The sequence below is a fragment of the Copadichromis virginalis genome, linkage group LG17, assembly GCF_057382275.1.
Source record: "Copadichromis virginalis isolate Kocher_CV1m ecotype Utaka linkage group LG17, C_Virginalis_male_GT1.1, whole genome shotgun sequence".
Lineage (NCBI taxonomy): Eukaryota > Metazoa > Chordata > Actinopteri > Cichliformes > Cichlidae > Copadichromis > Copadichromis virginalis.
In genome coordinates, this window is record NC_140634.1 from 25,532,419 (window position 1) to 25,556,849 (window position 24,431).

General features: G+C 39.9%; 1 protein-coding gene and 1 pseudogene across 2 annotated transcripts in view; one reads left to right on the forward strand and one right to left on the reverse strand.

Moving 5' to 3' along the window:
• Window positions 1–11: 11 nt before the first annotated feature.
• Window positions 12–24,431, reverse strand: part of chrm2a (cholinergic receptor, muscarinic 2a) — a 92,617-nt gene continuing 68,197 nt past the window's right edge. Inside the window, exons 1-2 of one of the 2 annotated variants that reach the window (XM_085436275.1) lie at window positions 11,240–11,456; window positions 12–7,888 (exon numbers count right to left, since the gene is read on the reverse strand). In XM_085436275.1, the coding sequence (XP_085292401.1) occupies window positions 6,339–7,847 (1,509 nt within the window). In that variant the 5' untranslated portion in view covers window positions 7,848–7,888; window positions 11,240–11,456 and the 3' untranslated portion in view covers window positions 12–6,338. Of the gene's footprint in view, window positions 7,889–11,239; window positions 11,457–24,431 lie in introns of those variants that run through there. The other variant, XM_085436274.1, reaches the window with a different exon arrangement.
• LOC146689514 (general transcription factor II-I repeat domain-containing protein 2A-like) lies at window positions 15,069–16,637 on the forward strand (annotated as a pseudogene).

A 24,431-nucleotide genomic window follows, 5' to 3' on the forward strand; every position in this document is an offset into this window, starting at 1 on the left:
CAAATTTCAAACACGTTTCGTATATTTTTATTCGAATTTCATTCCGAGAGGATATGGCACAATGTAACCACTTAATGCAGTTCATCTTACAGTGTCATAGGTAGCCAGTGATAAGAACACTCAGATTCATTGTCCAGAACAGATAATCGATCAAGAATGCATCAAAGCAAAAAATATTACCATTGTTACTGTACAGGGAGTTTCATAGTGGGGGGAGGGGAGGGAGAATAAACGAGGGATTGTCGAGGGGAAACATTCAGAGAATAGCTATTAATCGTGTATGTACATTTCAAATATACTGCATCTGAATTACATATAATGTAATATCATATAGATATATACAATGCAAACAATAAATTTATTTTTCCTATTACAAGAGAAGCCACAAGCCACAGTGAGTGAGTACACAGTGAGCACCTACATATACAAGCAAATGAAAAATTAACACCTGAATGTACATTTAACACTTGCAGCAGGCTACTGATTGCTTTTTTTAAAAGTTGGTTTCCATTTTAAATACACGTTTTCTGACCCATGAAGTTCAGACCAGGTCATAGAACTCAAACCCTCAGCACATTAGTTTTTTTTTTTTTTTACAGAACACATTTTTCCCGTGATGTTAAAATTGCAAAAAGTTGTAAAGTGTGTCTAGCAAGAGAGCAGGTGAACCACCTTTTTCTCAAGGTAAGTGTGAAGCCTTATAAATTTACAGGTGAAATCAAAATGAAACCCTTGCCTCGGAGCTTTCGGCCACACTGAAACTAGTTTTAGCTTTTGTCCCCATCCTCGGTTTCCCTTCTTGGGGATTGCTCTTTTTTTTTTTTTTTTCCTCTTTCTGGCTGCACAAGTCATTCTTCAAATCCCCTGGAACGTTTTTCCATTGTGTAAAAGTTTGGATTCAGTCACTCAGTTCCCAAGGCAAGAATCCATTTCTTCAAATGACGCACTCCAGAAATGCACATATTTATACCTTCTACCTTTGCAGTTATATAATCTTAGAAACACAGTTTATAATATTCACATCTTTATAGATTTTTTATTAATCATTTTTTAACCCCAAAAAACCAAAAACCCTGGCTGTACACTGGTCAAATTCTAATTTGTAATACTACATTTGTACTTTGTACAATGATAAAAGGTTCAGATTTACAAAATGTGATAGAAAATGTATGTATATCATGTCTCTTCCATGGAATTCTGTGTCTCAGTGAGTCTTTGGAAGCTTTTTGCTGTTGAAAGAGAAAGAAGTGATGACAAAGAAATAGGTAATCACTCTGCCTGAATCTGTCCTGATGTGCGTTATGATATTTTATCCAGTCTGACGAGTTCATGCTGAGGATGCCAGTTAGAAAAAAAATAAACCACCACACAGCAAGGTGCATGCACACACACACAGACACACACGAATGAATGATGACCCCTGATCTCAACGTAAAGACACACACATAGGTTTTGCATGTAAAAGTACAATGCCTTTGAAGACAATTTAGAATACATACATAAAGGATTGGCAGTCCACTAAAAAAGCCCACTGTGCCTGCAAACTGATTTAGCTGTGGACATTTCTACATCATTTCAATTCTTTAGCTCGTTCAGTCGAAACAGGGGACTCCTGTTAACCTAAAACTTATAGTGATGGTAGCCCAGAGCTGGCAAAATAATATCAATAAATAAATAAAATCAGGAAGGCTGACAAACACGCTCTTTAACGTGCATCACACAGCAGCACGATCCACAACTTTCAGGCCAGACACTCTGAAGAAGCAACAGGGATTTTAGGATAAAAGAGCAATTTGTTTATGTCATTCTGGATAAGGCACTTCAAATTGCTCTGTACAATCCGGCGATATAAACTTTCAGTCTCTGAATAAAATCTCACAGCATGCACAAGCTGCTGCGTCTTCGTATCTGCTTGGTTGCACAAGACTGTTGAGATTATTCTCAGCAACGGCCCCAAGAGTGAAGCCAGAGAAACCTCAAATTTAAAGTTGTCTCTGATAAACGTTGCGTGTCACATGTACTCCTTAAAAAAGGAATGTAGCCCTTTGACATAAGCCGTATGGACAGGAGCCCAGCTAGCTCTGACGGCACAACACGATATGATGACTATTACAATATAGAGAGAGACTATGTTTATTTTGGTCATGGACATCAAGGTATGTATAAATGCATTTGAAATCACTGATAAAATGCTTGAAAACAGTGAGAAACTATGAATTGCGTTTGCACGGCATGAGAATGAGATGAAATAAAAGCATAGGAGCGACAGTAAACGGTGCCGTGTCACTCTGTTTACATACAGTGGCAGGTTTGGGACCGGGACACTAAAATTCTTGCAGGAAAACCTTTGGCTGACCTGCTGAGAATGGCTGGGACTTCTCCAAACATGGTCCACCTGCGGTGTGATCCTCTAGCTTTGGATTTTGTCACTGAACAGACCCTACTGTCTCCGCCCTTTCTATGTCTCACTCTCGTAACCACGATTATCTGCTGTTTCACATGTACAACGAACACCTTGGAGCCATCAGCTTGCTTTCTCCGTTATATGGACGACAGCTGTACTCTTTCACTGTCACTATGTGTTGCACTTTCTCTCTGTCATAAGGGTACATTCCTCACCTAACCCCCACCCACTTTGACCATTTCCAGTCAAGCCCTAATACAAGAACGTCTTTTAGTTCTCAAGTGTTTGACAACGTGGCAACAAGACCAGGATGAGTGAAATGGCTTAATGGCCCTAATGTTCAAAGTACACACGTTTATTTTGTTGGATGCATTTTGCCCTTTTCCCGCTCCGGGAGGTGATAAACTGCCATCGCCTTCCATCAAACACCTACACAGCTGCTCAAGCTGAGACCCCTAGACCACCACTTGAGCTGTGAGCCACTTAGTCTCCTGCTGGTATCACTCAAATGACAGCTTAGCAAAGATTAGTTATTCTGGAAGGGTCTTTACTCACTTCTAAGATGTGTGACAGATGTCAGACAGACATGGCTCCACTTATCATCGAAAAGGATGGCTGCTCTGATGGACGTCTGAGTTCCTGCTGGAGGTGTTTAGATAAATATGGAACAGTTGGGTTTTTTTCCCTTCTGTTGCTCAAACCTCAAAAGCAAAATTCTGAGGTGGTTAAATTTTTTTCTGTTTTACACTACTTTGCATTTCTACTGAGAACTTTAAAAGAATGACAAAACATTTTGTGCCAATATTAAAAGATAAATACATATGAACGCACCACTAAGACACAATGACCTATATCAGAGCATTATAGTTCAGGTGTCTTGGTGAAAAAGAAGATTTAGAAGATGCAGAACAAGTGGAAAGATGCTGTGGGAGCCCTTGATGCCATCTTTCATGGATGCTGAAAGAAATGTGAGGCTTTTCTGGGCAAGGCAGGCAATCACTTCATTGCGAATAGAGGCAGTCAGCGGGTGTTCTGTCTACGATGCAGAGTCCAGCAAAACCACTGGATCCCAGACCTGCTGAGCAGCTGCGGGAACAGTTTTGACTGTATGACACCTAAACAGTGCCATCAAGTCAATCTAACTTATGAGGGTTGCTTCAAGGAACATGGGGTGTAACATATTTCCAGATTATCTAGGCAAATTGGCCACTAGATTGTCAAATGGCTGCGAGAATGTGAAAATTGATGATTCTTTGATGAAAGGCAAATTTTAATTTGAACTAAATATCATTATTTCTAACCTTCTAATGTCTCTGAAAGTCATTTGAATAAAAATATCCATAAAAGACTGTAACTCCAAACTTTCACTACTCTCCTCTGCACTGTAATTTTGTGCTTTGACCTTCTTGTTTAATCTCTTCCCCCTATCCCCACCCGATCGTGGCAGAATACATACTGCTGCTCGAAGTCTCAATATATATATGGACTGATTTGAAATGAACAGAGCATACATCAGTGGTGTAGTAGCTGGAAATAAGGTGATACATTGAGAAAAATGAAAGATACAATGAAATAATATATGAAAATGACTATATAAATATACATTTATATGTACATTACATTCATGGCCTTAAAAGAGTAAGAGACTATAACAGGATCAGGGTTGAGTGGAGCACTAAGTGGGGCATGGGCTTGTAGCAAGCTGAGCGTATAATGGGCAATCTTTAATCTCAAATGTAGGTGTTCCACATCGTCCCATAATCTGATCAGCCTCATGGTGAGTTTTCATTATAGGATCTGTCCCAGATTTCTCTTTAAGGAGACAGCCTTGAGTAGCTATTTGGTGCAGGCGTAATTCTTTGCAAAAAAAAGCCCACCTACCAGCCAATGTGGCAACATCCTCGTGGCAATTTCTCCTGCGTATTAATCAGATCAACTGGTGAGCGCACATTAGTATAAACGAGGATCTCGAGGCTTAAGTGATGGATGACGTGTATGAGCACACAGAACATGTTGTGCTGGAAAAATATATTTTTCTCCATTTTTCATTTCATTAACACAAGTGTACGTGTGTGTGTGTGTATATGAGTGTGTGTGTTTATAATAATTGAACAGTAGTAAAATAAAAAAAGTCACAAAACACAAAAGGTGTAAATAGCCCTTTTTTTTAAAACAGAAAAATCACAAGTCTATGACTTGTGATCAGAAGTAAACTCCACTCATGGAGTGCACAGACAAACTCCGCATGTATACAGCCACACACAAGCGTACCCCACACACACACCTAGGTCTTCGCAATCGCAATCATCATCAGTACAGTACAGAACACGCTGTGACATCAATCCACTAATCAGCATGATCAGATGACGTCTCCCACTCAAAGTGCCTTCCCACAGACGGTAAGAAAAAACAGCTCTGAGCTCCAACCACCTGTTTCACTCACTGAGAAGGAAGTTTCATTTCAGCGGTGAATATCTTGACAGCAAAAACACATTTCTTCATAGCTGTCATGAGCGACAAAAGAGCGACTGAGCAAGCTATGCCACATTTTAAATTTATTTTTTATAGCTACTGCAGTTGGGTCTGTTTGTTTGCCTTTCAGCTACAGCCATTTAGTTATCCCTTCTAATGGTATATGACAGACTACTCTTTGAGACTACTCTTTGGCTGTGTGCAGTGACTTCCTCACACTGACAGCAAGACAAAAAGCACTGCCCCGAGATAAAAACAAACAAACAACAACAACAAAAAAAGGTAGTATCATACATAGACCCTCAGAAAACATCATGTTGTTCTTTACATCCAGTCCGATCCATTTTCTACCTCTTATCTGGATCCAGGACCGAGTGGCAGTCAACTCAAAATTGTGCAGATCTTGCTCGCCTTGGTGATTACCTTGAACCTTTCTGGGGGTCTGCAGGGCATTCCCAACCAGCTCAAGTGATTTCTTTCAATTTGAAGAAGCAAGCGCTCTACTCTAAGATCCTCCTCCTCGTTGCTGTTTGCATTTACATGTGCAGATTAAATGACAGAGCACGTTAATCAGCCATTTCCCCCTTGTTTCCATTATTTGTGCTACACTAAGCTACAGCAACTGTCTCCTGGTCCCATTTTCATCTCAACAAACATGAGCGCTAATAGTCTTCCCATCCATCACTGATGTGAACGAGCATATTTACATCCTCAATGGGGATCCATCCTCAATTAGCAGAATAATGGATTTATCTGACTGGTTCAAATTAAGTTTTGCTGTTGAGTATTTTCAATCTTTATCAGCTGCTTCAGTGGATTTTAATTGCTTTTTTTTTTTAATGTACAAATTTTGTGAGTGATTGGAGGTGTCATGATGATGATCACAGAAAGAAGGCAGGCAGAGGGCCACACGTGTGCACACAAATGCAGAGCCAGCACGCACCTACTTCTGCACTCACACACATAATTACATAGTGATATTTACAGTTATCTACAGGTATCTTTTCTGAACTTCAAACTTCTGATGTTTGTAAATTCAGTCAGCCCTATTTTCCCATTTTGAAGATTTCTTGTGTTTTCTTACAGCAGAGATATTCCTCTGCTCTTTACCTTTGTTCATTTTTCATTGGATCAGTCTCACTTCCTTTTCCCTGCTTTACACCCCCTTTTCTTTGTTAGGCATTCAGTAACCCTTTTTTAACCTTTCTTATCTACACTGTTTCTGCAAACATATCTCAATGCAACTGGCTTCAGTTGAATTTGTGTAAAGTGCTACAACCGGTTATTGAGAGAATTTGGAAAACTAATGGCTGAATGATGGCAAAGGTACTCTTGCAGTCTTTATGATGCTTACAAACCTCTTTCATAGGCACAGATACACATGTTCATGGATGACACACACAAACACACAATCATAGACACACGACTCATCCATCTGTGGTTCCTGCCAAGCGATCTGTGTTTATCTGGCTGACCTAATATTCTTATATTGGCAGAGAAGAAGATGTTTGAATGTCTTTTTAAATGTGACATTGCACAGGGCGTAGCAGGCCGGATTAATGGTGCTGTTGATATAGCATAGCCAGTAACCAATAGTCCATACTGTGTTGGGGATACAGCTAGAGCAAAACGTGTTAATAAGCACCATCACGTTGTAAGGAGTCCAAGTGGCAACAAACGCTACCAGGATGGCCATTATGGTGCGGGTAACTTTTTTCTCCCGTGACGGTGCTGCTTTCTTCTTCTTGTTTGGAGGTTGCTTAGTCATCTTCACAATCTTCCGAGCCACATGGTTCTGCCGCTCTGAGGTTGGGACAATCTCAACAGTGGCATTAGATGGTGTGTAGCAGTCACCTTTGGGCGATTTAGTCTTGATCTTAATGCATGTCAGCTTGGAGCCCCCTGCTTTGGCTCGCTGACGTGTGATTGGCTGGTTTGTCTCAAGACTGGAGTTGGCTGTGGATGGTGCTGGTTCCTCATCCTTCTGATTGGAAGCAGCCACACTGCCAGATGTTGAGTCATTGGAGCTTTCCTTTTCCTCTCCAGGAGTACAGTTCTCCCTTGCTGCATCATCACCTTCAGTTTCTCCCTCTGCAGTGGTTGAGGAAGGCCCTTTGCCATTCTGGAGTTTTCCGTCATGCTGGTTTGCCCCATCAGCAGCATTCTGGCTTTGCGAATGCCCCGCATCTTCCCCTGGTACATTGTTGTTGTTAGATTTTGGAGTGTTGTTTCTCCTCTGGCCTGGTGAGATAGATTCAGGGATTGCTCCGGATGGCTTCCGGTTGTCCTTCTTCACACGGCTCTTGCTTGCTCTTGAGATCTGCCAGTAGAGCTGAATCATGATGATGACAGGTAGGTAAAAGGCGGCAATGGCTGTGCCAAAAGTAACGGCAGCATTGGAAAAGAACTGGATATAGCACTCCTTCTCAGGCACTGTCCGCCCACCCACAATGAACTGCCAGAAGAGAATAGCAGGCGCCCATAGGATGAAAGACAGGACCCAGGCAGCCGCAATCATCATTCCTGCCATTTTGGTGGTCCTTTTGACAGGGTAGGTGAGGGGCTTGGTGACACAGAAGTATCTATCAAAGCTTATGATGAGAAGATTCATGACAGATGCATTGCTGACAACATAGTCCAATGCTAACCACAAGTCACACACCACTGGCCCCAGGGGCCAGTAGCCAATCACTATGTAGACTGTGTACAAGTTCATCGAGCACAGTCCAATAATGAGATCAGCACATGCAAGGCTGAATAAAAAGTAGTTGTTGACAGTTTGTAAGTTCCTATTAACTTTGATGGAAAGCATGACTAGGATATTTCCAATAACTGTAACCAAACTGAGGGAACCAGCCACCAACACGATGAACACCACCTCCACAGTCTTGTAGGCGCTTTCGCTCTCTTCCACAACTTCTGTGTCATTGCCTTCAGAGGCATTCCAATATGTGAAATTGAATGCATCCATGGCATTTGGTCTTTTGTTGCCACCTCCTACTCAGATGGAACCTACAAGAGAACAAAAGAGAGAAGATTTGTAATAAGGTGCAAAGGATGACGGTGATAGCTTCAGCATTTTAGTTAGCTAGCTAAAGACTATTTTAGATGCATATACATTGTATGCACTTTATTTTTTTCTTTTCAACTGTGAAAGCTGAGAAACCCACAGTAACTTATTTTTAACTTAACTTAGCAAGCCAAGTATTTTCTCACATATAGTCAAGGTACCTAATCCAAAATACATTAATATGTGCTGATTGGCACTAAATTAAAATTAAAACAGCAAATGACAGCAGCACTTATCAGCACACAATATACTTTCAGAATGCTACAAAAGATGCGATGCCATCTTCCAACCTGTAATGGTACAAGTAGAGCAGATGATAATCGAGATTCATTACAAAAATGTGAAAATATGTTTCTCTAAACCATCAGTATGGGCAATATGACCCTTTCTGTTTCAAACTAGCTTTTAGCCCTCCTAAAAGCAATTCATCAGATAACAGTGGCAATTTTGGCCACACACTAATTAGCTTGATAATTGGAAGCACAGGTATCAGGCACTTATATTTTTCATAATCACTGCATGAATAACATCTACCCATTAGACACCTGCCTCATTATAGAGAAAAAAAAACCCAAAAGGTCCCTGAGAGGCAAAAACCTAATGCACATCAGTGACTGCTGAATAATAAGATATGTAAAAATAAATCGAGGTAGGATATGAAATGAGGATATCATGATGACAGATCACCCTGTGCCAGACTGGCGACCTGTCCAGGACGCACCCTGCCTCTCCCCCCTGTGATAGCTCAAAACACGCTCCAGCTCCACCATGTCTTTAGTCAATTAGCGGAAAGAAGAAGATGGCTGGATGGACAGATGGATGACGACATGGTCATGGTAATAGAAATGTTCACATATAGGACTGTTTGTTTAATAAGCAAATCCTTTTTAATGCACATATAAACAAAGGATAAATAACTTTCATAAATTATTCCTTTTAAACCAATGTCTAGTACAACATAATTTTACTTCAGTCAAGAGTCAAACTCACTCTGAAACCCCCTGATCTCAGTGCCTGCTAGCTTCAGTGCATATCTCAACACATCTTTGAACATCCTAGTGGTAAAATAGAACATGCTGAGCCCACATAGAGTTTAGCTCATCTTTGCTGCTGCTTCTGCAAGCTGCTTTGCAACCCCCTTACAATACAATTTCTCACTTAATGTCATGTCTGTTGTCACTGATACTTGTTCCATTTTATCTTTGAGATCTTTGTGTATGTGTATGTCAGGGGGAGGGGAGGCCTCAGGACAAAGCCATACCTCTAAATCTTAATTGCTGCAGATGATTGATAGCCATTTTTATGCCACTGTTGTGGTCCCAACTGGACTGAATTTGGTTAAACATGCAACAACATACCTGTAATGTTTTCTTTGCTATTTTTTAAAACCATGTACATATAAAAATGTATTTATTTATTAATCCCCAGTGATTAAAGCTTACTAGGTGTTAACACTTGATGGATACACTTTCAAACTAATACCGTAAAACCTAATGACTAGTTTGGGGCTTGAATTATTGTCCTTTCATGTCTTCTTCATGTGTTTCTAAACCCATATATTAGCTAATGATGTTTTATTTAAAATTACTATTCCTTTAAACCAAGGCAGGGTTGCTGCATACATTCTTAAAAAGAGCAAGGAACTGTGTGATTATACACTACACACATCATGTTACCAAGAGTTCAATGAAAACTTTAAAAGGAATTATTGACAATTTGAGCTAGCATTTTAACTTCAAAGACATTTTCCAACTTGCATTTAAAAATTCTTTTCATACAGCACTATAAACTTCTTTGGATTCCCAAGTCACCCACTAGTTCTCCCTTTTAATCTTAAACACTCATCGGTGTTGTAGACCTTGCTTTGATTTTAAAAGCACTGCTCAGTTCTGCGCATACTGTGCTAGAGTCTTTTGAAATTATGAGTGATGTGTCTTAAGGTGCGTCAAAATTCTTTGAGTCATTTCAGTTGCTTTTTTGCAGGTTTTATGGCACTTGGTGACCTGTTTAGTGTTTTTACGCAAACACCTTAACGTACTCAAACTTTGTTCAGCCTCTGAACTGAAGGTTCAGGTATTAGTGGTACTCTTTTGCTGTGATTTAAAAACCAACCTTAATGTTACCCAATACGTTTCTTGACATTGCAGTAAATATAAATCAAAGCATATTTGACTGAAAACTGCTAGATAAATCACCAACACATACCCCTGTCCATACAACACCTTGAATTTAATTACACAAGACAGAAAATCAAATTGTTTGTTCTTCGGGGATAAATGCCAAATCTGAAAAGTGTAGACAAACTGGAAAATCTGTCTCACTCATTTGTTTAAGAACACACACCTACAATCCTCTATCATATAAAGTAGTGTAGCTCTCTTCCAAATTTCCTTTCATTCAGCTTTCTTCAGTCTACATTTAAGCAGTCTTTACATCCAAGTTTTTTGCTTGAATACAGTTTAATGTAACAAAAGGTTAGTGACCAATCCGATCATTTCTCTGTGACGCTTCTCCAGCTTGAAAGCTGTCTTGTTCAAGACTTTGCCATTTTGGTCTAAGGTCTTTAACCGTTGAGCCCAGTGAGTAACTAGTGAACATTCACTTATCTGCTGTGCCAGAAATCCCTAATCATTGCATTAGGCATGGAGCTAAGCTTGTCTAATCCGCATAAAATGTTCAGTCCACCGATTTACATTCAAAAACACTAACAATACAAATGGGACACACTTGTGACTTGCTTCAGCCAAGTGGATTAGAGAAGTAAAGGGGATCAGTATAGATGGTCATAGCACTGTTGAGACAGTTAACTCCCCTAGCTGCTCTTTGTCCACCTCTAGCTGCCATAAGCTATGTCCCCCACCTGAAATCTCTTCCACAACAGGGCGAAAGCTGGGCCCCTGCTAGAGTCAACTAAAAATGCACAAATCCTTTTTAAGCTCAATGTGGGCAGCCATGGTTTTCCAAAAGCAGACTTAGGGGCCCAGACTTGGTTTAAAAGCATCACTTTATTTAAAGGAAGCCATTAGACACCCCTTCCAAGGAAACCCATTTATTTACTTTAGCTTTACTGTTGTGCTTTTAGCTGAAAACCTCATTAAACATCTTTATCTTAGCTCCTTAAGAAGAATTGAGGAACATTAATAAGCCATTACTGAACAGAAGCAAGATGTTTTTGCTGTAGTGTGACTGGTAGACATACTGGCACTGCAGCCTGCTGAGCAGCAGTTCAATTGTCGTCACCTGGGGAGAGCAGCAGTGGCACTCTTAGCATAGCTATCAATCATGGAGCTTACCTGCAACTCTCAGTACTACAGTAGTCAGGTACCACTGCATCCGACAGAGCCCAATCAGAGCATGAGTGGCACCTCAGACAGATGAATATTCAGATATTTTTCACTTATTCTGTAAAGTTTTTTAAAGGATTAACATAATCAGTCACAGATGATGTAATAAAAAATAAGTTTGTTGTTTGTTGTAATTTGTGCTCTGCAACTCAGAGAATTAAATGTGTGTCAGTGGGTCCAGTAATCCTAAATTTGCTATTTTTGTTTAAATTGTTTTTATTTAAAAAAAGGTGACAAGTCAGTTGCTACCATGGGAAGACATGACTAAATGAGCTTCAGTATTGTTCTGCGTTCAGATGCTGGTATTCCTAGAGCTGGCTCACTAGAGCTGAAAATTGCGTATGCCCTCTGGGAAACAGAGAGGGCCAACCTCTCCCTTTCACGTCTTATGTCCTCACTCTGTCTCTTCTGGGGGACTCCAGGCTAGCCAGATATAACAAAAAAAAAAAGCCCAAAGTGAAGCCAGAAACACTCGGTGCATTTAACCCTAAGTTAAAGTTTGTGATTTAAAATTAATCAGAAAATAACTAATCACTTACACAATAGTTTTGCCAGAGACAGACAACAAATGTGGCTTTCTGTCCGCATGGTTTCAACCAAAAATATATAAAAGATTGCTTCCAAATGTTCCACCATTGTAGCTGAACTTAAACTGATGCATTTGACTTCTCCTAGCGTCCAGATTTCCAGCCCCCATCTCTGAGCACTGATCCCAAGCAAATCCCAGGGCACTTGCACCCTGCTTTCTGTGATTATATGCAATTTCATTGCAGGCCCTCTCCATGGGAGCGTGCAAGGTTAGGCCTTCGTTTAGTTGCTGTTTGCACAGAAGCATGACTGGAATGTAAAAACCCCGCATTGCTACAGTCCAGCTCATCCACGGGGGTACAGATTTATTTAGCCCTATTGTCAGGGGTTATACCAGTTTACTGAAAAAGAGTTTTCAAAAAGAAAAATCACTGCTTTTTTTGCTCATCTAAGTTTGAGGATTCTTTATTTTGGGCAAAATGAGCAGACGCCTTAAAAAAAAAGAAACAAAAAACAAAGAGAAGTGTTATAAATACAGCTTTAATAATAGGTAATATGTGAGCAGGTTAAACGGGCTCTTATCTTTTTGGAATCAGATTTTAGGTTAAGCTAAGCAGGTTTAGTTGGGATTAAACATTTTTGTTTTTTTGCCTTTTTGTAAACTAATCTTCAGTTGAGTTGTGATTCAGACAGGGATACTGACCAAGATGGGAGATACACAGAGACACAGACATGCATACAAATATTTTTTTGGGGAAAAAAAAGTCCAGCAGGAAATGAAAACTGTTCTGATAACCATCAAAACAACACAGCATCCCAGTGTTCTGATGGCTACCAAACGATCCAAATCTTGAGCTGGAGTGTAATTACAAATTTGCATTCATTTCCTCAGGCCCCTTCGACTGTCTCAGGGATATCAGACTGTGAGTTATAGAGCTTGACAGATGCCTGTAGAGATTCAGAGTAAATATTTATACTGTGAATGATCAAAGCTCTTTGCTAATCATTTTCTGTGATTTATTGGATATTGGATCTCTGTGGTAATCCTGATAGGTAACACCATGGCAAAATCTTCCTGGATGTTGTCATGGAAAGAGACCCAGCAGATTTCTCAACAGGAAGCACCCTGTCAAAACAACTCACTATTTTCAAAAGAACAGTGGTTATACTTAACGGGTGAGTGCAGGCAAACTCTTGAGAAAGTACTCTTTGGCTCCTTTCCAGTGTTATTCTTGAAGTCTCTACCCAGATATCATGACCATGGCTAATGGATGGCATCACCCGTGAAACTGAGAGACAAACTTTCTTCTGACCAACACAAATTCAGTACAATACCTGTATCTGCTTGTCAGACTCAGGCTCTGCCTTAAGCCGTGTCCCCTCTGGAAGTGATTTGCTCATTGTGTATTGCTTTGTCACTGATGGTTGGGTGCTAGTAGCCATTACAGGCTCTAGTCCAGCACTTTCTTTCATGAAAACATCATTGGAAATATACTATTTAAGGCATAAATAGAGTTCTTCAACTCTTAATTGTTTTTGCAATTTTTTTTATTTCCTCTTGAATGATATTCCAAAGCTCTCTGTTGCTGTTGGTTGCCTTTCATTCTGCTCTCTGTCAACATGATCCCACACTCCTTCAATAAAGTTAAGGTCTGGGTTGCGGGAAGGCCAGTTCATGATTGATGGTGTTCCACTGTGTGATTGTGTGTTTTTCTATCCAGGTGTGCTTTTACTGCCGTTGGCAGTGTGTTTGGGATCATTGTCATGCTGAAAATGAAGCCACTGCCAATCAGATGCTTTCCAGATGGTACTGCATGATGGCTCTAAAAGTGACGGTACTTTTCTGCATTCATAATAACATAGATTTAGACAAGAACCCCAACATCACTGGCTGAAATGCAGCCCCAAACTATAACAGATGCTCCACCATGTTTGACAGCTTTTGTCCTCCACTTGTCTGGTTTTCTCAATTATTTTAAGGACACACTACATGTCATTACATACAATGCCAAGATTTGAGAATGCCAAATAGAATTTTATGCCTTTTCATTTGTTAAATTTGGTATTTCACATAGATTCGACTAAAGAAACTAAAAAAAAGTGTTTTTACAACAGGCTACTAGTAATTAAGTAAGTGCTTAAAGATACAGTTGTTTGTAAGATTTTGTAACAATGATTCTTTTTGATATGTGTAGACTTATACCTTTGATACCTTGAGTTAGCTGTCTTTTCTCTGCTTGAATGATTCACAGATCCGTGTTAAGTGGCTTACATAGAAAAAAGTCCAAAAAGTCCAAAAAGTACAACAAAAACCTTTGAAACACCTTTAAAAAGCCTTGAACTATTATTCAAGGCCATTTTAATAAACTACTGCCTCCTTGGAAGCGAAATACAAATAAAAGTGTGCTGGCTCGAGACTTTTGCACAGTACTATGTTTACTACCCAGTAATGTCAATCAGCGGTGTCCTGCACTGTCATTCAACGTCGCTTTAATCTCTGAAAATGAACAAAGCTGACCTTAGAATGTGCCCATTTGATGTCGCCAGCAGTTTCACCAGTCTCTGCTTGAATATCACTGACTTTCTGTGGACGTCACACTGCTGCTAGACCAGGCATGGGCAAACTACGGCCCGGGGGCCACATGCGGCCCGTTAAACATTTTGATCCGGCCCGCCAAACTTGAAAAAAAATGAATAAATTAACCTTGTTAATGTTTTATTTCCCCTGCAATTCTGATGTTTCCTCACTAGATGGCGCACTCTAGATATATTGCCTTTTTTGAGGTGAAGCGTAGGCCTATTACTCCACGTTTGCACTTTACCCTGTGACCCACCGCCCCTCTATGAAGATGAGCGGACCCAAGAAAATGAAAGTGGACAGAGAATGTCGAGTGTTCAAAAAGGAGTGGACAGCTAAATATTTTTTCACTGAATATCGATCATCTGCTGTTTGCTTGATATGCCAAGAAACTGTGGCGGTTTTTAAAGAGTATAATATTAGCCGTCACTTTGCCACAAAGCACGCTAATTATGCTAGCAAGCTCTCAACAAAAGAACGGGAAGCTGCTGCTGAGAAGTTGGCAGCTAATTTGAAGGCTCAGCAAAGTTTTTTTCACCGTCAAACTGCCATTCAAGAGTCAAGTACCAAGGCCAGTTTTATGCTTTCATTCAAAATAGCAAAGGCCAGCAAACCACTGTCAGAGGGCGAGTTTTTAAAAGAATGTATGGTAGAGACAGGAGGTATTTTGTGCCCGGAGACCAAAGACAAATTTGAGAAAATCAGTTTATCACGGTGGACAGTGACTTGCCAAACTAATAGATGAAGATATCACCAGCATATTAAACAAAAAGTCATTCACTTTTTATTCTTTAGCACTGGATGAAAGCAACGATGTCAAAGACACTACTCAGCTCCTTATTTTTATCCGAGGAATCAACGAAACCTTTGAAATAACGGAGGAGTTTTTGACAATGGAGTCTCTGAAAGGACAAACACGGGGAGAGGACTTGTTTGAACGGGTGTCTGCAGCCATCGAAAATATGAAGCTTCCCTGGAGTAAGCTTGTTAACGTCACCACAGATGGATCTCCGAATTTAACGGGAAAAAACGTTGGCCTGCTGAGGAGAATCCAGAATAAAGTCAAAGATGAAAACCCTGACCAGGATGTCATTTTCCTCCACTGCATCCTCCACCAGGAATCTCTATGTAAATCGGTGTTACAGCTGAATCATGTTGTGAATCCTGTGGTGAAACTTGTCAACTTCATACGCGCAGGGGGACTTCAGCACCGTCAGTTCATTGCATTCCTGGAGGAAACTGATGCGGATCACCAGGACCTGCTTTATCACTCCCGTGTCCGCTGGTTGAGTTTGGGCAAAGTGTTTCAACGAATGTGGGAGCTCAAAGAGGAGATTGGCGTGGTTTTTGGAGCAGCAGGGGAAGACTGATGAATTTCCTGAGCTGAGCAACAAGAGCTGGATGTGTGACTTTGCGTTTGCTACGGACGTATTTTCACACTTGAATGAGCTCAACGTGAAACTGCAGGGGAAGGAGCAGTTTGTGCATGACATGCACACAAACGTGAAAGCCTTCAAATCCAAGCTGGCTTTATTCTCCAGGCAGATTTTGAACAAGTCATTCACTCATTTTCCTACACTAGCCATGCTGAAAGAGGCCGGAGCAAAAGTAAAGAAATACAGTGAGTCACTGGATGCACTGCACGGAGAATTCTGCCGTCGGTTTTTGGATTTCGATAAAATTGACAAGTCACTGGCCTTTCCTCTGTTACAAGACCCCGAAACAGCTCCAGAGGAGCTTCAGCTCGAACTCATCGACCCTGCCTTAAAAGAGAAGTTCAGCTCTCTGAAACTAAATGACTTCTATGCTTCACTCAATGATGCCGCGTTTCCAAATCTAAGGCGAAAAGCGCAGATGATGTTGGCTTTACATTCAGCGTCATGAACATCAACAAAGCCAGCCACAGATCCAAGTTAACAGACCTACACCTCAGATCCATCCTGAGAATCGCCACAACAAAACTAACTCCAGACTTTGATGCGCTGGCTAAAAAAGGAGACCAACAACACTGCTCCCATTAAAATGTGTGTGTCTCCGTGATACGCACGTTGTTAAAATGAACAGTGAGCGCAGATCAAATATAACGCTTCACAGACTGACTTGCTGCAACTGTTTTGTTCTTGCACTGGTCGTTGTTGACTTTTGGCACCGGGTAAACAAATTGAATAAAAGGAACAGGACAAGTACATCTGCATCTCCTACCGTTTTTGGGGGAAAAAAAAAAAAAAGAGTCAGGAGGAGAGTGATGTGATATCCTGAAGGATAACAGAACTTTCAGTGCTTTAAAATAAAATGTTCATTTATTTGATTTTCAGTCTTTAAAGACTCATTTCGAAGTCAGAGATTTTATTGTAATGCTTTTCTTCATTTTCATTGGAAATTAAAGCACATGTTTTCTCCATATCCCAAGATGTGTATTTTTCCCCCAATGAGGTGATGTTTTCAAAGCATGCCATCTATCTGCTCCGGTTCCGGCCCCTTTGTCAAATGTTAGAACTCAATGTGGCCCACGAATCAAAAAGTTTGCCCACCCCTGTGCTAGACACTTCCTGTGTGACTGAGGCTTCAACTTGGTGCTTATTTTTATATGGTCCCATTTGGCAGACATGCAAGCTGTACTCAGCTGTATAAAATTTAAATGATAGAGTTGTGCAGTGCATTAAGACCAAAACGTAACTTGAATAAGGCATTTAGAATAGAATAGAATAGAATAGAATAGAATAGAATAGCCTTTATTGTCATTGTACAGAGTACAACGAAATTGGAGTGCCACTCCCTTGGTGCAAGTTTCAATAATAAATATAAATGTAAAATATAAAAAGTAAAAAAAAAACAATCGTAAGTACTCAAACAATAGTATGTACAATATATACAGGATAGCAGCATTAATATAACGACAGTATGAATAGCAGCATAATATAATGACAGTGACGGTATGGAATAGGTTCAATTGTTTTTGTGCTTATTTACTACGGTGATAGCTCTGGGAAAGAAGCTATCCCAGATTGCATTTTCAGCTATGTAAACCTGGCCAGTTACTGTAATATGTTGTAAATGTCAGATTCTTGTTTTTTTTTTGTGTAAAGATAGTGTTTACATCTATCAATTACAATCGCAAAAAGCATCAATGAGATCCAGAACTCACCCCCTGCGGTGACAATAGCACATGCACTAAGTCCTGTGTTATAGAGGACTTATGTAAGTGTCTTATGATTACCTCAATACTTGACTGGTACCTCCCATCTTGGGCAGCTCTGACGAACTCTACACTAATGATATTGTTTTCAGAGCATGTGATATGTGAAAATGCATTAGGGTATTTCCCAGTTTCCCTATTCTGGATAAGGTTAATCTCTACAATAAAAGATAAAAGGGGGGATCTTAGAATCCCTCGCCATCTTGATCTTCACAACAGATCATAAGATCCTATTGAAGCTAAACATCACAACTTCCAGGGTCATAGCAGCATGTAGCCTCTTTAACGTGATAAGATTATGATTCACTAATGGGAGTATTAAATCTTTACAAAAAAATGGTAGTGGCTTCTTATTAAAAGTTAGACAATAGCATTCTGCATGAGAGGATGTAATTACTGGGACAACCTCTCTTTTGCAGGTGTGACACAGCCTCTCAAACCCAGACCTCTCTAGCAGTGCTTGTGTTAAGTGGACACGAAGCAAGGAGTACTAATGGAGGGTTAACAAGCAGGAAATGACATCTAAGCAGGTGGAAAAACAAGCTGTAATAATCTGCAAACAGTCAACTACTCACAAATTCCCCGTGGAACCTGTAGGTGGCCATGTGTCACTGTGCACAAAGTGCTGGGAACGAGTTCAGAATGTACACAGGAGAATTTACTTGTCTTTCAATGCACATATTAGGAGAGCAAGAATACAGACATTGGTCACACTCCTCCCTGTCTTCTGTTTTACGGTCGTCCAAGTTTAAATCAAGTGGCTGCAGCACTCCTGTTTGATGTGTCCTGATGAATTGTCCCGAGGCTTGACAGCGAAAGGCTCACAATTATTTTACTGTGACCTTTTGATGTGCACTTCATATAAATTATGTTCATACTGATTCAGTGCAAATTATCTTCAGCACTGCGGGAATGTCATTTTAAGGTGTCCTTTATTCTGCTACCCCGCCCCCCCTGCCTCTTCGGTGAATGCTCAAGAGATCTGTCCATAGATATTCCAGCTACTTTGCTATAGCAGCCTCGACGCCATCTGTGAAAAATGACGTTTGACCTCTGCTGTTGTGTTCGGAATTAACCTGACGCGTTAAAGCCAAAATAAGAAAATCAACACATTTTGAAGCATGTTTTAGGCTTCTCCTGCGTGTATATTAAACCAGCCTCGAAGAACCAAGTGAACTTATTTTGAACAAATACAGGTCAATGGAAAGAGCTTTTACAGTTCTCGCTGCACATGACAGTTTCAAAGCCGTCCTGTCTGGTAAATATCACAAGCCTTCTGGGATTCAAAAACACTGGAGCTCAGCCAGTAATGAACGAACAAAGTCCTCAAGCAAGCTAGGAAAGTAAGGGGGACGAGTCAATTTTCCTCCTGTCATACAAAGGAAACCCTGCAACAGCTACGACTTGATAAACACCGTCACGCTACCTACTCAAACGCTCGCTATCTTGCCTCTCGCTTCACATTAAACATTTTATTTCATACAAATAATTCACCCTCGACTGAAAACCCCCGCACCATGTATACTCTGCTGATTTGGTTTTAATTAGCAGATTTCCATATTTCTAATCATAACTGCTTCTCAAGAGTAGAGCTGTGAGCTTCTACCCCACCTAGTACAATTTCATTAGTCGGATTCTCAGTGGGGAATTTTAGGGACTTATTTTAGTGTAAGTAACATCAGATGTGTTTCCAATGTCAGCGCAAATATCCTCTCTTATCCCCACCTAAAAATACCATCATCATTATCTTTCCTAAAAAATCCAGGGCAGGCAGAAAAACAAAAAACAACAACAACAACAACAAAAAAAACGGGGCTTGTAAGACATTACCTCTTTTGCTTTTTCCTTTTGGAAATTGTCCCAGGTGTTAGCTAATACATGACAAACATTTTTTTACCCGGCACCAAGGACATTTGCAGCAGCTCTCAAACAAGCTATAATCAACAGACAAACATATTAACCAACATCTGGCAGGCGAGCCATTTCTCTGGTGAGATGCTTCACAACACTGGCAGCCCACAACAGCTGTGTGAGGCTAAAGCCATGGAAGTAATAATGCAATAATGTAAAGAATAATGTACAATGATCACAATAGACATTATTCTTTCCACACTGTGCATGCAGAAATCCTTTGAATTTGAAAAAGTGTATTGAGCTGTATGCTTCTCCCATACAGAATATGCCCACTTTTCATTATCTAATCTGTGCCTCATGTGGGCAAAAATAGCACATCAATGAATGTTCTTGCACAATACACGCACATTCCTTTTACCACGGCTCCTCTCATGCAGACCTGCTGCAGCTGAAGCTATGACTCAGATTCAGATGTGATCCTAAGGAAAAGGCCACTGCTAAGCTTTGCTTAGGTAGGAGCACTGTCATGTATTTTATATGTGGCAATGCTGTTTCTTTTCTCATTGTCGCTATTAGCCAAGAACATCTTCAGAGTTTGGTTTTCCCCATAAGGATGACAGAAGCAACATAGAAAAGCCTGTTTCCATTCTTAGATCGCCTCTGGGACCCCCCAACCCCCGTCACTGATTCTTCATAGAATGTATGATAATGAACCAACCTGCTACTGTCTCCTGGTAATTTCTGGCTCATTACCGAGTTCACATAGAGCACGGACATGGATGCAATAATCATCTCACGCAGGTGAAGCACCGGGCCTTCTTTTCACAGGCATTGTTCAATTAAATCCTGCTCATGGGTGCCAGCATTGAAAAAGCAAATAGTGCCACATTTCCTATTATTGTAATTTTAAGGGTAGGTGTTGCAGACATAATTCAATTTTTATCTACTGAAGAGCTTGAGCTTGCACGACTATGAAGAATAAAAATAAAATATAAGACAGTGTCTGCTGTAAATAAATGGAAAGGTCACCTCCTATTAACTTGCTGCAATGTTGCCTCTGAATAATGAGACCGCCTTACGCAACTAAGCTCTCAGACTTTGTATGGTGAGTACTTCTGATTGTTCCATGGGGGTCAGCGTAGACTGACTTTAGACCTGACATTTTAATTTAGGCCAATGAGCAATTATAGCTAACTCTTTGACTGAAGTAAGCTGAGCTGGAAGAACAGGAACCTGTTAATGTCAGTTTCCAAGTGTCACTCTCAAAAGGTTTGACCGTTTCTCAAAGGGTGTCAAGCACATAAGGTTTTATTGAGCTACTGAGAACAAATTCAAGAGAAGCTGTGTGATATTAAATAGACTCAGGCTGTAGTATTAGAGAAGATGATTTTACAGTTTTTCCCTGTTAAATAGAAAACGTTAACGTGCCTGAGTCAGAAAAATGAAGCCACTGAAGAAGCGAATCAGCATTCAGCATTGTGCAGCCACCATAGTTGGTTGGCTGCACAAAAAACTCTGAACGGGTTGCAGTCCTATGGAGGTGTGTGATCCTATGGCAAAACAGCTCTCTGACTTTACCTCTGTAAACACTTTGCTGCTAGGTTTGTGGGCTCAGTCAGTCATTTAAGTTCATGATGAATAAAAAAAATAAGCCTTTTTTGTAAATTTTGATCATACTGTGTTTCAAAATGGAGAATTATCTCTGGTATGAAAACACACACTTGTTGTCTAACAATTTATGATTGACAAGTGTGTGTAATGAACATACAGTTTAACAAGTCACTCTGATCCTCACTGTCATATCTGTTTTTCTTTTTCTGCAGCCGACACTGCGAGGCTTCAAATTAGGACTTCAGAAAACAATGGATGATGTCATGATAACTACTGTTCTTAAAATGTTTTTAGACCAGAAAACACAAAAACTTAAAATTCTGTCAAAATAAATTGGACTTCTCTGAGAAGTTAAACATCAATCAAGTATAACAGTCATTCATTTTAATTTGTCATCTTAATCAACCAATAATAATGTGTTTTTTAATTTTTTTCAGCTTTTTTGTAAAACACTAAATTAGAAAATTCATGAATAACAACAGTAATTATGTTTTCGCCTTGGAAATATCATTTCAATTAAAGAGCTTGTGCATACTCCTTGTGCACACCGTTACAGAAACCAAAAGAAGAACAGAAAAACAAGAAGCAGTCAGAGACGGCAAACCCAGCAAGGCAGCTCACTCTCTGGGCACTATTGTATGTTTAGGGGAATGGTGCTGTATTTTTTATATTTTGTTATTTGCCCTTTTGAAACCCATTTTAATATACTTAATATACGCACATCAGTAAAAAAATCACATAGTAAAAAAATATGCTTATTCAGGAAACTTGTACATGTATTGAAATTGTTATGTATTTAAACATTTATAATCTGTTACTATATTGCACATGTGCCATAATAAAATAATAGGAGGTTAAAGGTAAAAGTTGATGTGATATTTTAAATCCTTTCACCGATATGTTGACAATACACGGTACACAATGTTCCCACTAAGCTGCGCGCGTGCGCAATTGCACACTGCTGGCAGGTCTCTGTGCACAGAAAATCTGCGTTGCGCACAGAAAAAACAATCGAACCTGAATTGAAATGAAAATGAAAACTTTAACGATTCTGTTTTGCAGTGTTAGTCAGTGAGTGACTGGCTGCTCCTGTATGGGATTAGAACGATGCCACCTTATCCCATAGTCCAGCCAATAATGCGATTCACATTCGTATATACGCAGCTATGACAGCATCCTTATGTGCCGACACCAGTGTTTTAGCTAGCAAAGCCACGTTAATGGCAACATGTACAACCATTGGAGATGTGAGCAGGACAGACGGAACAATTAACCGAAAAAGTGTGAACTTTATACCAGTTTTTAAATTGTGTTGATAGGCCACGTAAAACCAGAGTTGTGATAAAAATATATGCAATGTTTGGTTTTCTTCCTGAATACTATTGTTGTTTATATTTACTGTGGGAAGAAACGGTAAAAACTGCGTTTTATAAGGAAAACTCGAAAGCACTCTCTGTGAGGAAACACAAAACAAAAAAAACCCCACCCTTTCCTATTGGTGGAAAAATGTACCATGTCGACCAATCAAAAAATGATATGGTAACATGGCATTTAGTTGTTTAGGAAGGGGGAAGTTTTAGGAGTGACGGCGGTGTTTTGAGATGTGAGAGATTTGAAACGTTTAGCGCAAATCTTGTGTAGTTAGTGTGTAGTGTAGTCAATAGTTTTGTTGTGTGTGTCAGAACAATGAGGCGACTGCTGAATGTTACAGGTGTTACAGCAGTGATACATCTCCTGTTGTCAGGCCTGTCAGGCTGTTGTTCTCCTTCATCTCATAGTGGACAGAAATTATTTTTTGGAGTGGCACAAATGATTTGTGTGGCATCAAATTTGACCTAGAACAGCTGATTGTTCTGTAAATAGTTTGAAATGTTTGTTTAAAAAAACGCCTTGGCTGCATTTTTAGGTAAACAGCTGCAAAAAACTTTGTTGTTTGCATAACTCAGTTACTTTTTTGAAGAAGTAACTATATAATTAATTGCCCAGCATTGGTCATTATATACTGTATTTTGCAGAGTTACAGGACTCTCTCCCAGACCACAGACTCAGACTCATGATACAAGTCAGAGCTTTATATAAAAAAAGAAAAAAAAAAGTAAGTTGTGTTTTCAAAATTGGAGTTCTAGTTATTTTTACTTCTAATAGTGTTAACATACTACACAGGTCACGAACATTTTTTTTTTAAATTTTCACTGTAAGTGGGCTAAAGCAGTTAATTAAAAGTAGTCTAACATAAACGTAAATGCTGTAATTTGATTATTTTAATAAACCGTGTAACTTGGATGGATTCAATGCTGGCGTGACCACAGTGCACACGTCTAATGTTGCTCACAGTGGTCCAAGGGATCGCTCAGGGAGTTTGTGTGTTCGCTCAGACACATGAAAAATTAGAGGGAACATTGACGGTACACGTGTACAACGTGTTGTCGATTTTCAACCAATAAATCATTAAGTTGACCTTGAAAACCATGGTGGATGTAAGCCAGGTTTTAATAAATTGCTAATAGTACCAGAATTCATTCAAAGCTTTTGAAGATATCGTGTTTAAAAACCAAATGCAACACACCCATGCATAAATGCATGCATGCACACAAACGCTCAGAAAACCATAACCTCCTCAGTGGCTGTAGTGATTGTTTCATTTAACGCAGCTGGGGCATAAACCTTAGAGTAGGTGCGATCTAGTAAATGCGTTAAGCACTGTACAAAATATATTACACATCCATTTCAAGCCAGTATATGCAAAATGTATTTATGATTTGTATGTCTGTTCAAATTACACCGATGCAGCAATCCGTTACTTTCACTCCACTGGTCTCAGTTTTTACAGGTCAGATGCTCATGGACAAGAGTATCTGCCATATATTTCTGTAACTGTATTTGTGAGTGTGTAAGTTTAATGCTTTTTGTCTTTGAAGTGAACACATAGGTGTTAATTTAGTCTTTGTGTGACCACCTTTACCTACACTCAGAGCATTCAGTCTTGGAATTGACTTAGTCATGGCTAAATAGCTACACACACACACACACACACACAGACACACACACACAGACACACACTGAGTGTTCTCAGTCCTCTTTATTTATTTATTTTTTTCTATCAAGGAGTGAATGAGGACCGCTGCCATTTCTCTGAGCATGATGGTGCTCTTTTGCTCACACTCTGAATCAGCATGCCTGTTTAAGCACTCTTAATCGCTCTGCCAGCATCACTCTCACCCTGCTACTGTCCTGTCCTCATTCCCCTGTATGTGTCCTGCCTGTGATGTATCACACTGGCACCATCCCTCGATAGAAAGCTGTGGTGCTCATTAAGATAAAGAAAGATAGCAAAAATGGAAAAAAGGCGGGGAAGGCGAAGGGAACGAGATAAA